Source organism: Anopheles nili, chromosome 3 (genome assembly GCF_943737925.1).
Source record: "Anopheles nili chromosome 3, idAnoNiliSN_F5_01, whole genome shotgun sequence".
Classification (NCBI taxonomy): domain Eukaryota; kingdom Metazoa; phylum Arthropoda; class Insecta; order Diptera; family Culicidae; genus Anopheles; species Anopheles nili.
This window is the reverse complement of record NC_071292.1, coordinates 14,772,239-14,784,502: the sequence shown is the minus strand read 5'-3', so window position 1 is coordinate 14,784,502 and position 12,264 is coordinate 14,772,239. Positions and strand designations below refer to the sequence as shown.

Below are 12,264 nucleotides of genomic sequence, written 5' to 3'. Positions count from 1 at the left end.
AACATTTACTGAAAAATTTGAAATTTAAATTGCTTTTACATGCAATTTGAACAATTAGTCTTAAAAATTAGATATTCGGACTTAATAAAAGGTTTGAAAATTTCGAGGAAGGTGTGTTCCACTCCGCAGCGGAACAGAACCTATTTTCGAAATACACCTTTCGTTGAGTAGCTCATCATCTCCGAAAATGCCGGAAGTCCAAATTGCGGAAACAACGAATAAGTTCAAATTACATTTATCAGCGAACACACATAAATTAAAAAATTCGTCGAAAAATGCGCTACGAGATAATTTACGCCATACACCCTAACTTAAGCACGTTAAAATAATTGGGAAAGTGCTAAAACATTTTAAATGTTGTATTCTTAAGATAGGTACGATGCGATGTACGACTCATGCGACATAACTTCATTCTACAATTAGTTCCCTTAACCATGAGACACAAATACAACAAATTGATCCATGCATAAATACATACAGCCAAAATATCTAACCAATGCTATGAATAAATGAAACAACATTTGAATGTGCTACTAACGCCTGAATTACAAGGATACTTAAGCTTTATACCAGCAATTTCTCCAAGTCACTATCAAAACACCGGTAATGAAGGAAAGGAGCGCGTTAGTCACCCTCCGCTCTCCGCCAACGTCAATTTTTATTTCGTCCTGCCCGTCGTTTTCGGTTTCTGTCTGATTTCCCTCAGTATCGATTCATTACTTCATTACTGCCATTTTATGTTATCCATCGTTATTGTGTTGTTGGTTTGAATAATTTTATTAGCAATAAAAGTAGTAGATTTAGGTTTCTGTTATTAATTCCTTTTACACCGTGATTTTTTATTTTTGTTTATATAGAAAGATGTTGATGTTCTTTTGCGCTGCTGCGACCGCTACTTTTCGCACTATACAGTAGCACTATATAGTTTACTTCTCTTTCTGATGTTTCGATCTTCTACTATTCGCGGGGTGCAGCTCTACTTCGTTTCTCCTGCGCGATCTTGCTGCTGCCAACTGCTGACGCTCTCTTTAGATGGATCTGGTGGTAGTATTTCTTCACACTGTTCCTCCTTTACTCGCTCTAAACTTACATTCACTAGCGTGATATCCTTTCCCTCCGTAAAGTCTCTGGAATCTAGCTTCCGGTTTAATCCTTGCTCGATGCACAGTTTCCACCAAAACCACCACCGAGCCACCAATCACACAACAACAATACACACAGAGAACACAGAAGAAAGAAGAGAGACAACACTTAATCGCCGAGCCGTTGGTCTGCTTGCTGTTTCTGCTCCTGTTTTATATTTTTTAATCTTTTTTGAGGGAAAACAAATGCTCTCTTGGGACAATTAAATCATGTCTGCCAGATTGGCTGGCATTTCCTCAATAGTAGTATTGTAATGCTTCTCGATATCGGCGAGAACCCGCTTATCTTGTTCAGTAACGAAGTTGATAGCAACTCCCTTACGACCGAAACGTCCACCACGTCCAATTCTAGGATAAAACAAACAATTCGAAGGTTAATGTAATGAAGAACAACACACAATACCAAAGACCGCATAAACTGGACATGCAATAGGAAGGCGCATAGTAAACCAAACTCTACTCACCTATGAATGTAGTTTTCTCTTAGCGTTGGAAGGTCATAATTAATAACTAGCGAAACCTGCTGAACGTCGATACCTCGAGCGAGCAGATCCGTGGTGATTAGTACACGCGACGAGCCAGTACGGAACTGCTTCATAATCAGATCGCGTTCGCGTTGCTCCATGTCACCGTGCATGGCGGACACGGTGAACGTTTTCTCCGTCATCTGCTCGGTCAGCTGGTCGACCTTGCGGCGGGTGTTGCAGAATATGACGGCCTGCGTGATCGAGAGCGTATCGTACAGATCGCACAGCGTTCCGATCTTCCAATCTTCATACTTGACGTCGACGTAAAATTGTCGGATACCTTCCAACGTCAACTCTTCCTTCTTCACCAGAATTGTTACCGGATCGCGCATGAAATGACGCGAGACTTCCAGCACGTCGGCAGGCATCGTAGCAGAAAGCAGGATAACCTGTACGTCTGCCGGCAACTTCTGGAATACATCCTGAATCTGGTCCTTGAAGCCGCGTGACAACATCTCATCCGCCTCGTCGAGGACGAACAACTTGATGCTGTTCGGACGCAGCACGTTACGCGAGATCATGTCATGGACACGACCAGGCGTTCCGACCACGATGTGGCAGCCTTGTTCCAGGCGGCGCATATCGTCGCGAACGTTCGTGCCGCCGATGCAGGCGTGGCACTGGGCCTTCAAGAAGTCACCCAGCGAGATCACCACCTTCTGAATCTGCGAAGCAAGTTCACGGGTCGGTGCCAGAATCAGCGCCTGGCAATCCGGAATGTCGGTCTGGATCAGCTGCAGAATCGCAATCGAAAATGTAGCCGTTTTGCCCGTTCCTAAAACAAAACAAACAGATTGATAAGTTAGTAAGCTTGTTTGTTTGTTGCTTGTAAAAATATTTTTCAGCAGTTCTAGCCATTGTAGAAGGCATATACAAACACATGACCATTTTATGAATATCCATCATGCATTTCCAAATTGCTTCTTTTATGTATTGATTTAGCATCCTCATGTGAGAGAAAGAACAGATTAAACCACAGTTCGTCCTCATATTTAACAGGAGATGCTGATGTTATGTTTGCAAAAAATATGCCACAGGCAGCTATACTAACCTACACTTCAAACATACTGGATGAATCTTTTAACCTACACTATTATTCGTTTTTTATAATTTTTCAATTTTAGATTCTTTGACAGAAGATGTGTACAAATATGTTTGTTGAAGATGTGTACAAATATGTGATTTATTTCAACATTATAAAAAATCACACATTTCCAAAACACTTCACTGTTGCTTTAGCACCTCATGATAGCGATGGAGGATTTAATCATTCCGCCATCATACTCATGTAGATGCGTTATTATGCAAACATGTACCTTAAAATAAATTTTGTATTCAATTGTAACAAACTGTTAGTACTTTGCATATGGAGTAAAATAATTGTAAATACTGCAACGTGGAAAAGCTCTAAAATGTAAAAATAATCGCGTTACATAGAAGAATACTATGTGTATTGACGCAAAACAATACCTAGCATTCAATCGGCGAGAGAGGTAACGCCACATTTTCTCTCGCTCTCAATTTCGGTCATATCCCATTTCTCTACGTGTTCACATACACGTGGTCGTAGACGGTCGGTTTGATTATTGAAAAAGCAATACGCTCACCGTTGCCGGTCAAGAGCGCACCCGGTCGCGTGGCTTAAAACCACAAAGAATTCACCGGTTTTATATACATTAAACAAATCTACAAACTTCAATAAATGCTAAACAACAAACTAACATTGCTATTAGCACAACCTAAGCAACTAATATAAGTTTATAGATTTATAAGATACAATTGTCAGCCTAAAACAATCTTAAATGAATTCCAATCATGCGAAGACATGTGCTATTAAAATATAAAAAATCAACGTTGGATGGGTGTTATTGGCGAATATCAATAATTAAAACATAGGGGTCGTTGGCTATACACTTTGCCACGATAGTTAGGTGAGCGCACCCGATTTCCAAATACTGGCATTTTACATAGTACATTACACTCAGGTTACTGTTAATCGCTTATGTTGTGCACCATCCATTTCAGCCCATGATTACGGATGTTGCGTGACTACAAAAATATAGGAGAGTTCTTAGAAAACTCCGACCGTGTACGTTGGAACACTTACCGGATTGAGCTTGGGCGATGACGTCGTGCCCTTTGATGCACGGAGTAATAGCGCGCTGCTGGATGGCAGACGGTTTCTCGAAACCGTATGCGTAAATACCGCGGAGGAGCTCCTCCCGCAGGCCCATCTGATCGAAGTTATCGACCGACTCGCTCCAGTTGGATTCAATGACTCCATCTGGGTTCATGCCAGCAGGTCCATCGTGCGATTGTTGCTCCTGACGGTTATCATCCATCTGCGACGATTTTTTGATATTATGTCCAGCGAGCACGAGAACAAATTCCGTCAGTCAAGGTATGATCATAAAAAGGAGAAAATATATTAACATCGTTAACCACAAATGAACACAGTTTACATCGAAGTGTCTTTTTCTCAACGAATTTAAACATTGTCGCAGTCGCGCACTGGGAATTTCCCCCATTTGCTCGCCCTTATTCAATACACAAACACACAAATCATCATGCAATATACACAGCTTTCGATTGAACTATGCATCCTTTCCAGCTCGCACGGCATTCTGCCAACTTCTTCCTACAAAAACGCTCCAACCATATTTACTTCTATCATTCACCATCGTATTGCTTACGTTGAAATTTAAATTTTTCACGTCACGGTCGACGGAAACAAAGCAGAACTAAATTTCTTTCCAATGAAAAATTATCCAAACGAAGTAAATGCTAACGTGATTTGTAATACACTCAGAGCAAGCTGTTGTCGGTAGATTACAATAATCGAAAAACGAGCTTCAAGGATGCGCGAAAGAGAAAGCATCATATGATTGCATATACGCGAGTGTGTTTGTAGTTTCTAGTGACGATTTGGGGTATATTTCTGTTTAATTTCGTTCCTCTAATATCCTTGGCAGTAACGGCAATTCTACAAATTTTAACGTAGTAACGAATACAGCGCGTCTTTGATGCTCATAAATTTCTCAATCCGGATATCGCTAGCGTCTTTCATTCTATACAAAAAAACTAATATCGCATGAAACCTAACCAGAAAAAAGTCTATTATCGGTAAAATCCAAAGAATGTAATTTTTTGATAAAAATACAAAAGTTTTGATAAAAACTCAACGGTAAACGAAATTCTCAAAAACCACTTCAGGCAGTTAGGTGCAATCAAAGAATTGCACATTATGATAATATGTAATGCACGCAAATCATTGAACAAATGGAACTTCAACGTCACAAAATTATGTGGAAAAAAACGTAAAAATGAAATTCACCAGCCTCGAAATATAACTCATAAATTTCACGTTCGGAAAAATTGTCCAATCGTTGTAAAAGCCTCCTGGAAGATGCCCTATTGCTTCCAAGTAATTCGTAGAGAGCGGAGAGAAATCCACCTCCCTGTATTGAAACAAAAATGAGGTCCACAGCCTGTTTGGTTCCAGTTCGTCGAGAAGAAGAAGAAACATCTTCGATTTCTTTCCTTCTCCCGTTCTCCAGATTACAGTACCGGCCGGAACCCACCAGTTCGGCAGATAGCCAGAAAAGAGACGGCTGGCTACTGTGGTCGTACTCTAGCTGTCACTTTTGTATATTACTCGCTATCTCGCTCTGACCGCTCCAACTCTGGATCACTGCTTCGAACAAGTAAGCTGCGTACCCCCGTACCCTTTTTTCGTAATGCCCAACAAGATTAGCCAGCACTCTAAAAGAAAACGGTCTTTGATTAATTGCAAAAAACCTTTCGAAATGTTTCTCCAATCCACACGATTGCCAGCAAAATCATTATTATTTTCCATGCACGTAGATAATAAGTTGCAAATTCAAAACATCTCTAGAATAAGAGCAGCATTTGTCATCACTGCACTTTTGGTTGCCCAGAGCATATTGATGACTAACAAAACCAACGCAAACATGGAATGCAATTGTTCACACGTGCTGTTTCTATGCAGCATTGCTATACATACGATATGTGACCTCGAATAGCTCAAAGTACGAACACCTCGTAACAAGCGTTTACACGACATTTGCTTGCCGTGCAAGATGACATTTTGTGCAATTTTCAGAATGCCTTGATGTTTCGATACATACATGCATCTATATTAATGCTTTGATATAACGGTAACATGACTCAAAGCCAACTGCAACATGGAATAATCCCCATCAATGTAAGACAGGGCAACCCGATTATTCATCGTCTTGCGTTATCGACTCTGTTCTTCGTTACGCTATTGTGTTACTCCATCTCGCTTCCCCTCGTGGCCGAGGTGCGCACTATCCAGTATAAACCTAACCTCACTTATTGGAAACCTAAAAACGACGGGCCGCTCCAGGACTACTTTGTACGAAACGATTTAACTTGTACGCTAACTTCGCGCATTGCAGTGGTGCTCGAAAATGTGTCACTAAATGTATGATGACGTGAACTAATTCTAAAACGACACATACGCCCCACACGCAATTGTTAAGACCGGACAAGTTGTAATACCCGCAGCCGTCTCCTCGTCGTACATCGAGTAAAAGCGACGGACACTGTAGCTGCCGTCGTTGTCGTCAAGTAAAATTTCTGCCATTATCAAAACTAGTAAAACAACCTAACCACGTACATCTTTGCAATCGTCGCTAAATATAGCGTCCAACTCGTATCAACATGTCATCCCGCCGGCTACAGGACAATGGAAGATTGTTAACAAAGAAAACACAGTGGCAGCATGATTTTACATAAAAAAAACGGTTCCTCAGTATAAAGATTCAAAACGCTGCAGTAATACAAACCAACTCAGGGTTAAATTTGGCGTTACTGAAACGTGATAGTACAAAAGCTTTGTACCGATGACGAATTGTCCTCCCGATGCGCATTGCAACTGCGCCTACTAGGAGTGAATGCTAGAAGGCAAAATCAAAAATCTGAATTATTCCATTCATTTTGAATACGATGGTGCATTTGAAACGCATCATAAGCCAAAGCTGCCTCATATGCTTCGAATTATAAGTCGAATGTTAACTTCCAGCATATTCTGAACATCTATGAAGTCGGGAAGAACACGAGCCCGATGACGGCGCCGCATTTGCACAGCTTACGGAGGCTCTGCTGCTGCCTGTGCTGACCGACCGTCATGTCTCTTCGTAGGGCGAAAAATTTATATTCTCAATTTTCACGCTAAATACACCAAATGTCGCTTGTATTCGTATATATTCGAGTTGCCGTTACTATAAGCTCACTTTTTCGACACTTTTTAACCTAATTTCACCCGCTTTTCACGTACGTTTTCACGATTGAAGTTTGGCACTTTTATACACGTGCTGAATTTGATTTCTATAAACCAAGCGAAAGGTCGCCATATTGTCAGATTTGCAGCACGAAGCTGTCGGCGGGCAGTTTTTAGGCCCCAGGGGCGAGAGGCAGGGCGAAAGAAGGCGAAATACAGGTGGTTCGATTTCGCCCTGCGCCGATTCTGGCGAAAACCATGACAGTGTTGGTGAAAAACGTGTACGTACACACTCGGGTGGGTTTGAATTGGTGTCAAATTAAGGGTGGGCAGCCAGTTTGCTCGATTCCTCGTTTGACAGCATTGCGGCGAAATCACACTCGAAATTCGAGTTAAGTTTGGAGAAATAAATATTTTCTAAAATAATAATGTTCCAAAATAAATTATTACGCATTATAAAATTCAAACAAAGTATGCCACGTAGTTCAATACATTTTTTAACTTTTATTTCATAATACACAGAATATGATCAAAACAATCACAGATTTTCTTGACGAAGACCAATTAGAGGCGCTTCGATTCAAAAGGAGAATCAAAAAATTTGAATTTTTCTAAAAAAATTTTACAAAATGGATTCTAACGAAAACAATGAATCGAATATGCATCGCACAGAAAGCGAGTTGCTGGAATCAATAAAAAAGAAAGGAATATATTCACTGGAGGCAAATGTGTCTTCATCCAAAGCTCTTTTGCGTCGTCAAGTAGGTCGTAACGGCGATAATTTGTAAGTATCTAAACGTTGATAAAACATACATATAAAATAACTTAAAATCCTTGTTTCTCCTTTACGCAGATATGATCTTTTGGTACGTTTAATCTCAAATTTACTCGACAATCCACAGGCCGACACCGTTGATCATTTCGATGAATACTGTCGGTTGGCTAAAATTGAATTTCTATCTAAGGATCACCGTTTTCTTCGATCCCTTGCCCAAACGGTTCCAGCTGACGACGTAGCTAATAAACAATCATGGCTAGCAAGGCAAACATTGCAAGCCTTGACCCAGATTGAACGTAAAAATATTCGCTGTTGCCCTGAGTTCAACCATGGTATTCGCTACAGTATGAAACTGATGGGCTGGGATCTACCCAGGGGCTATGATTACTTTATCAGTTGCCAAATTAATCAAGTGCTATGCTCCAAAGAGGATGTGCAATCTTGCCGCTTCTGGGGAATAATAAGGTCGTTGTGTTGCGATTACTACATTCTAGAAGTGGAACATCGAGAAAAGAGTGTTGATTATTGCGCCTATCAGGGCGTGATTGGGCGACATCCGGAAATTATAACTGACATCCTAGATGGTTTACTGAAAGCAACACTGGAACGGACGAAATCACAAAGCAGTCTTGATGTGCTGCAAGATCTCTCCGTTGCATCTTTAGAAAATTTAACCCAATGTTTTATGGTGGATCTCCTGAAGAAGCTCGAAATAGTGGATAGCGAAATTGAAAAAGAACATTGCCGAATGGACATGGATGCACTGATTACGGAGCTAATAGAGCATTTATCAATTTCGTTACACCCGTCCGAAGAAACTATCTCCGCATTGTCTACCGATCCATGCGCCAGTTCAGGTTTGTCCGAGGAATGCACCGCATCGTGGTTGCGGATTCAACTTGAGCGCGTTCAGCTTGAGTCGCGTTTGAACAGTTGCACGTTTTTGGTATCGGAAAACCCGCGCACTAAACCATGGCAGGAGCTGCCACGTGTCACGTTGGATCAGCTGCAAGCCACCGAAGGGCTGCGAGTTTTCTTGGTCGGAGACCTCGTTGCACCAGTTGCTAGTGTTGTGAAACCCTTCGATGGTGTGGAGAAAAACTTGTTGCGTGCATTGATAGCTAAAATTTCTGCCCACCGAGACGGACATATCAACGGTTCGGAAACGAACATTTCGCTCGTTAGGTGCCTATCGGGAACGTATGGCTCTGTGATCGGATATCACCAGGAGCTGCTCCAAGAAAGAGTCGAGCGTTGGTGTGAACGAAACGAGCAAGGTATGAAATACTGGTTATCAGAAATATGGCCCGGACTTTGCACCTTCCCCGACCGAGAACAGTTTTGCTCCATCTATATAGGTTGGGGTATTGAAAAGCAAAACACTTGGTTCAGTCCGATTGTGCGCGTTCCAAAGCTAATGGATGAATACGAGCAGGAACAGGATCCGTGCGGTTCAACGTCTTGTGCGATGGAGCCTAGCGAAAATTCGAAAATCGATGATAACGAATTACCGGTCACTGTGTCAGGGCATTCGGATTCGGAATGATCCACCAATTGCAGATAATTCGTGCTTCTGGATGTTTTTTTAATAACAAACTGTTTCAGTGAGCTTATGGTGTGTTTTGTTACTGAATTAATAGCATAATATGTCTGATATGATAATTAAAAAGCAAACGATACATATTTCATTTTTTTGTTTTAAAGCGGACGGTATTTGACAGTTGTTTCGTATGCGTTTTACCGCCGTGACAGACGCCTGGGTCATAAAGCTTGATGACACATACAGTGGTTCGCGCCGAGGCGGAGAAAGTGAAGAAGTAACCAAAGAATTACGGCGAGCAAAAATGTAAACACTGCTAGACTTGAAAAACGCGACGCGCGACGGTTACATCGGTGGAAAAACTCGTTGCACTATTCGGACAATCCGAACTAAAATCCCTCTTACTGGGAGGGATCCATCCCGTTTCGCTACACGGAAGGATGAAAATCGATCGAAACATCGTGCATCAGCTGGACAACCGTGAGCGGGGCTATCGAGCTCGAAAGATTCGCAACACTTCGTTGACCTTAATCACCTGCGATGGCTCTAGTGAACAATCGTTTCGACAGCTTGCCTTCGAGTTGGCGGAGCAAGTGCTGCTAGAACGCCTAAAAACAGAAGATCTCTGCAAGGTAAGCCGCCTTTTCTTCCAGCGTTGCTATCTTTTTATTATGCTCATTTTCGATTTCCCGACTATTCAAGCCCATCGATGATTTGGCTAGTGAGACAGAATCAGTCTTCAACATCGAGCAGAGTCACAATGGGTAAGGCATGTCATAACCTAAGTTTACTAGCCGATGAATTATTCTGTTTTGCGTTTAGGTTACTCACTGCCACTGTGCAGACTAACAGGAGCGTTAACGTATTTAGGACGTCATCGATGCAGAAAGTTGGTAACGATCGGAGCCTTGCAATTTGGAGACGTTTACGATTTGTGTACTAATATACCTTCGTTTGGCTTTCAGCGAAATACCCCACCGGAGACAGGTCCGTATGGACGCTTGCATTCCACCCTTCGAACGAAAACGTCATCGCATTCGGGACGCTTGGAGGATCGGTGTCGGTATACGTTGACAACCGGCTTGTGGGCACGCTCGAAGAACCGGATCCGATCGGTTCGCTTTGCTTTCACCCGACGCAAAACTATCTTCTGCTCACCAGCATGAATGAGGTCATCTTTTGGGATTGGGACAACGACATTTCGTACACGACCGGCATGTACAGCGACTGCAAGTGTCGTTTCCTACACGTGACACAAGATTCCCGTTTAATTACCGGAATTACGCAAACACAAACGCACCTATTGGAAGGTGTTGGGAAGAATGTGGAACACGTAAAACCCGAATATCTTATAGTATCCTTCTTGCGTAGTGTTAGTTTAATGTTAGACAAATTAGACCTAACATTAGCCACGCAGGCTGATTATCTGCTGCAGCTCGAGATGAACAAGCAATGCCTTATTTGGATACATCTGCTGCAAACGATTAATCGAAAGCGAAATGAAATTCGCTGCAGTTCCACTCTCGGTCCCACTGATAAGTGCACGGTATGTAGTTAAGTCAAAACTACAAATTTTTAATTATAACTCACATATTGTAAGAGCTCATTATGTTTGTTTTACAGAAATCCAACCTTAACCTAACCCTGATGTCGTTGATCCGCAAGATCGATGCTCTGGAAGGTGCGTTGTGCAATAGCTCGACGTATGGACAAAACGAAACCAATGAACGATTATGGTCTCCAAATGCTGTTTTATTTACGCAACCACTGGCTTACTTCAAAACTATATGCCAAAAATATATATGCCAAGGTCTCAACAGCTACATACAGTAAGTGTGTTGCTGTTACTAGCAGAGACACGAATCATAATATGAACGCTTCTTTTTCCGAATTGCTACAGGTATATATTTGATCTCAATCTTGTACGTAAAATGCTACGCAAGGTATGTCGAATGCTGTACAGACTCGCACCTTCCGAGCTGCCGCTCACGTGGGGTTACATTTCGCAGTTCTACGGAATGTCACACACGCCAGAGAAAAATTGCATCCTGCAAGCCTGGGATCTAGATTCCTTCAATGGCAACGTGGACGATCTACCCGATTTTAAAGAAGGTAAGCATCTATACTTCGATTAATTTTTCTGTTCAATAAAAAAATACATTTATTTGTTTTTAGACTGGAAAAATGTGATAACTGTCTGTCTGATCAACAACGATTCGAATGTTGCCATCTCGCAGTGCGAACAGTTCATCGCTTCCGTACGATTTCGATCGACGAAAGAAATGGGTAATTTATTGCGTAATACCTATTTTGATTTACCTATGAAAGTATGATAATAGTTTGACGTTGTTGTGTACATTCCTTATTTTCTGACAGAAATAAGAAGCCTCCGACGGGAGAACTTCGGTGAATCGATCTTTGTGTTTCAGTTCACTGCCAACTTTGTATCGCTTTCATTCTCACCATCGGGTCGATACATCGCCGTTGGATTGCGGTGCCGCCGAAATCTCAAGTACGCTTACATCCTTGACAAAGATACCCACAGGCGAACAGGGGGGGTTCGATATGGGTTGATTAATTCGAATTCCGTCACTGAACCGGAAACAGTATCACAGAGCGGTACGCCAGAAGATGAGATTCCTAGCTATCTTTAAATATGGGTTTTAATTAAATATATTTTTTGGTACGTACTTTTTGCAGACCGTGTAGGAATAAACCTGTCTCTGCCACGAGTCCCGGAACGCTACTTAGAGATAAACTGCATCAAATGGGCTACATTGCCCGGGTATGGACTGTTGGTTGGATTGAAGTCCAAATTCATTCAAGTCTGTCGGTAGTGGTGCAGTTTTGGATGATTCCAAGCTAAGTAAAACCTCATGCAACAAATCCTTTAATGAAGCACTCTCATATGATACTCAAATCTGATTATTGATCAGTTTTAGCAACAATACACAAAGAAATGAACCATTTTCGTGAAATAAATAATACTTATGACCGGAGATGTCTACAAT

At 41.7% G+C, this 12,264-nt stretch overlaps 3 protein-coding genes across 3 annotated transcripts; 2 read left to right on the top strand and 1 right to left on the bottom strand.

Moving 5' to 3' along the window:
• Positions 1-607: 607 nt before the first annotated feature.
• LOC128725595 (eukaryotic initiation factor 4A) lies at positions 608-7,040 on the bottom strand. Its single transcript, XM_053819353.1, has 4 exons — positions 6,993-7,040; positions 3,777-4,011; positions 1,607-2,444; positions 608-1,490 (listed from the first exon to the last, which is right to left on the bottom strand). The coding sequence occupies exons 2-4, from the start codon at positions 4,009-4,011 to the stop codon at positions 1,346-1,348; spliced, it is 1,218 nt and encodes a 405-aa protein (XP_053675328.1). The 5' UTR covers positions 6,993-7,040; the 3' UTR covers positions 608-1,345.
• Positions 7,041-7,564: 524 nt separating this feature from the next.
• On the top strand, positions 7,565-12,262 carry LOC128723759 (uncharacterized). The gene is made up of 3 exons (XM_053817524.1): positions 7,565-7,719; positions 7,789-9,144; positions 12,091-12,262. The coding sequence occupies exons 1-3, from the start codon at positions 7,565-7,567 to the stop codon at positions 12,176-12,178; spliced, it is 1,599 nt and encodes a 532-aa protein (XP_053673499.1). The 3' UTR covers positions 12,179-12,262.
• LOC128725703 (activating molecule in BECN1-regulated autophagy protein 1A-like) lies at positions 9,694-12,213 on the top strand. Its single transcript, XM_053819468.1, has 9 exons — positions 9,694-9,885; positions 9,956-10,017; positions 10,076-10,146; positions 10,219-10,799; positions 10,877-11,082; positions 11,154-11,365; positions 11,429-11,539; positions 11,630-11,872; positions 11,963-12,213. Exons 1-9 carry the CDS (start codon positions 9,694-9,696, stop codon positions 12,088-12,090), a joined length of 1,806 nt encoding a protein of 601 aa, XP_053675443.1. The 3' UTR covers positions 12,091-12,213.
• Positions 12,263-12,264: the final 2 nt, after the last annotated feature.

Bases quoted from the DNA above. Each gene is read 5' to 3' on its own strand.
- LOC128723759 (XM_053817524.1), top strand. From the start codon at position 7,565: ATGGATTCTAACGAAAACAATGAATCGAATATGCATCGCACAGAAAGC. The intron at 7,720-7,788 runs GTAAGTATCTAA...TCCTTTACGCAG, and splicing joins GGTCGTAACGGCGATAATTT to ATATGATCTTTTGGTACGTT. The intron at 9,145-12,090 runs GCAGGAACAGGA...GTCTGTCGGTAG, and splicing joins AAGCTAATGGATGAATACGA to TGGTGCAGTTTTGGATGATT.
- LOC128725595 (XM_053819353.1), bottom strand. From the start codon at position 4,011: ATGGATGATAACCGTCAGGAGCAACAATCGCACGATGGACCTGCTGGC. The intron at 2,445-3,776 runs GTAAGTGTTCCA...GTTTTGTTTTAG, and splicing joins CATCGCCCAAGCTCAATCCG to GAACGGGCAAAACGGCTACA. The intron at 1,491-1,606 runs GTGAGTAGAGTT...GTTTTATCCTAG, and splicing joins AGAGAAAACTACATTCATAG to AATTGGACGTGGTGGACGTT.
- LOC128725703 (XM_053819468.1), top strand. From the start codon at position 9,694: ATGAAAATCGATCGAAACATCGTGCATCAGCTGGACAACCGTGAGCGG. The intron at 10,018-10,075 runs GTAAGGCATGTC...TTTTGCGTTTAG, and splicing joins ATCGAGCAGAGTCACAATGG to GTTACTCACTGCCACTGTGC. The intron at 11,873-11,962 runs GTACGCCAGAAG...CAGACCGTGTAG, and splicing joins GGAAACAGTATCACAGAGCG to GAATAAACCTGTCTCTGCCA.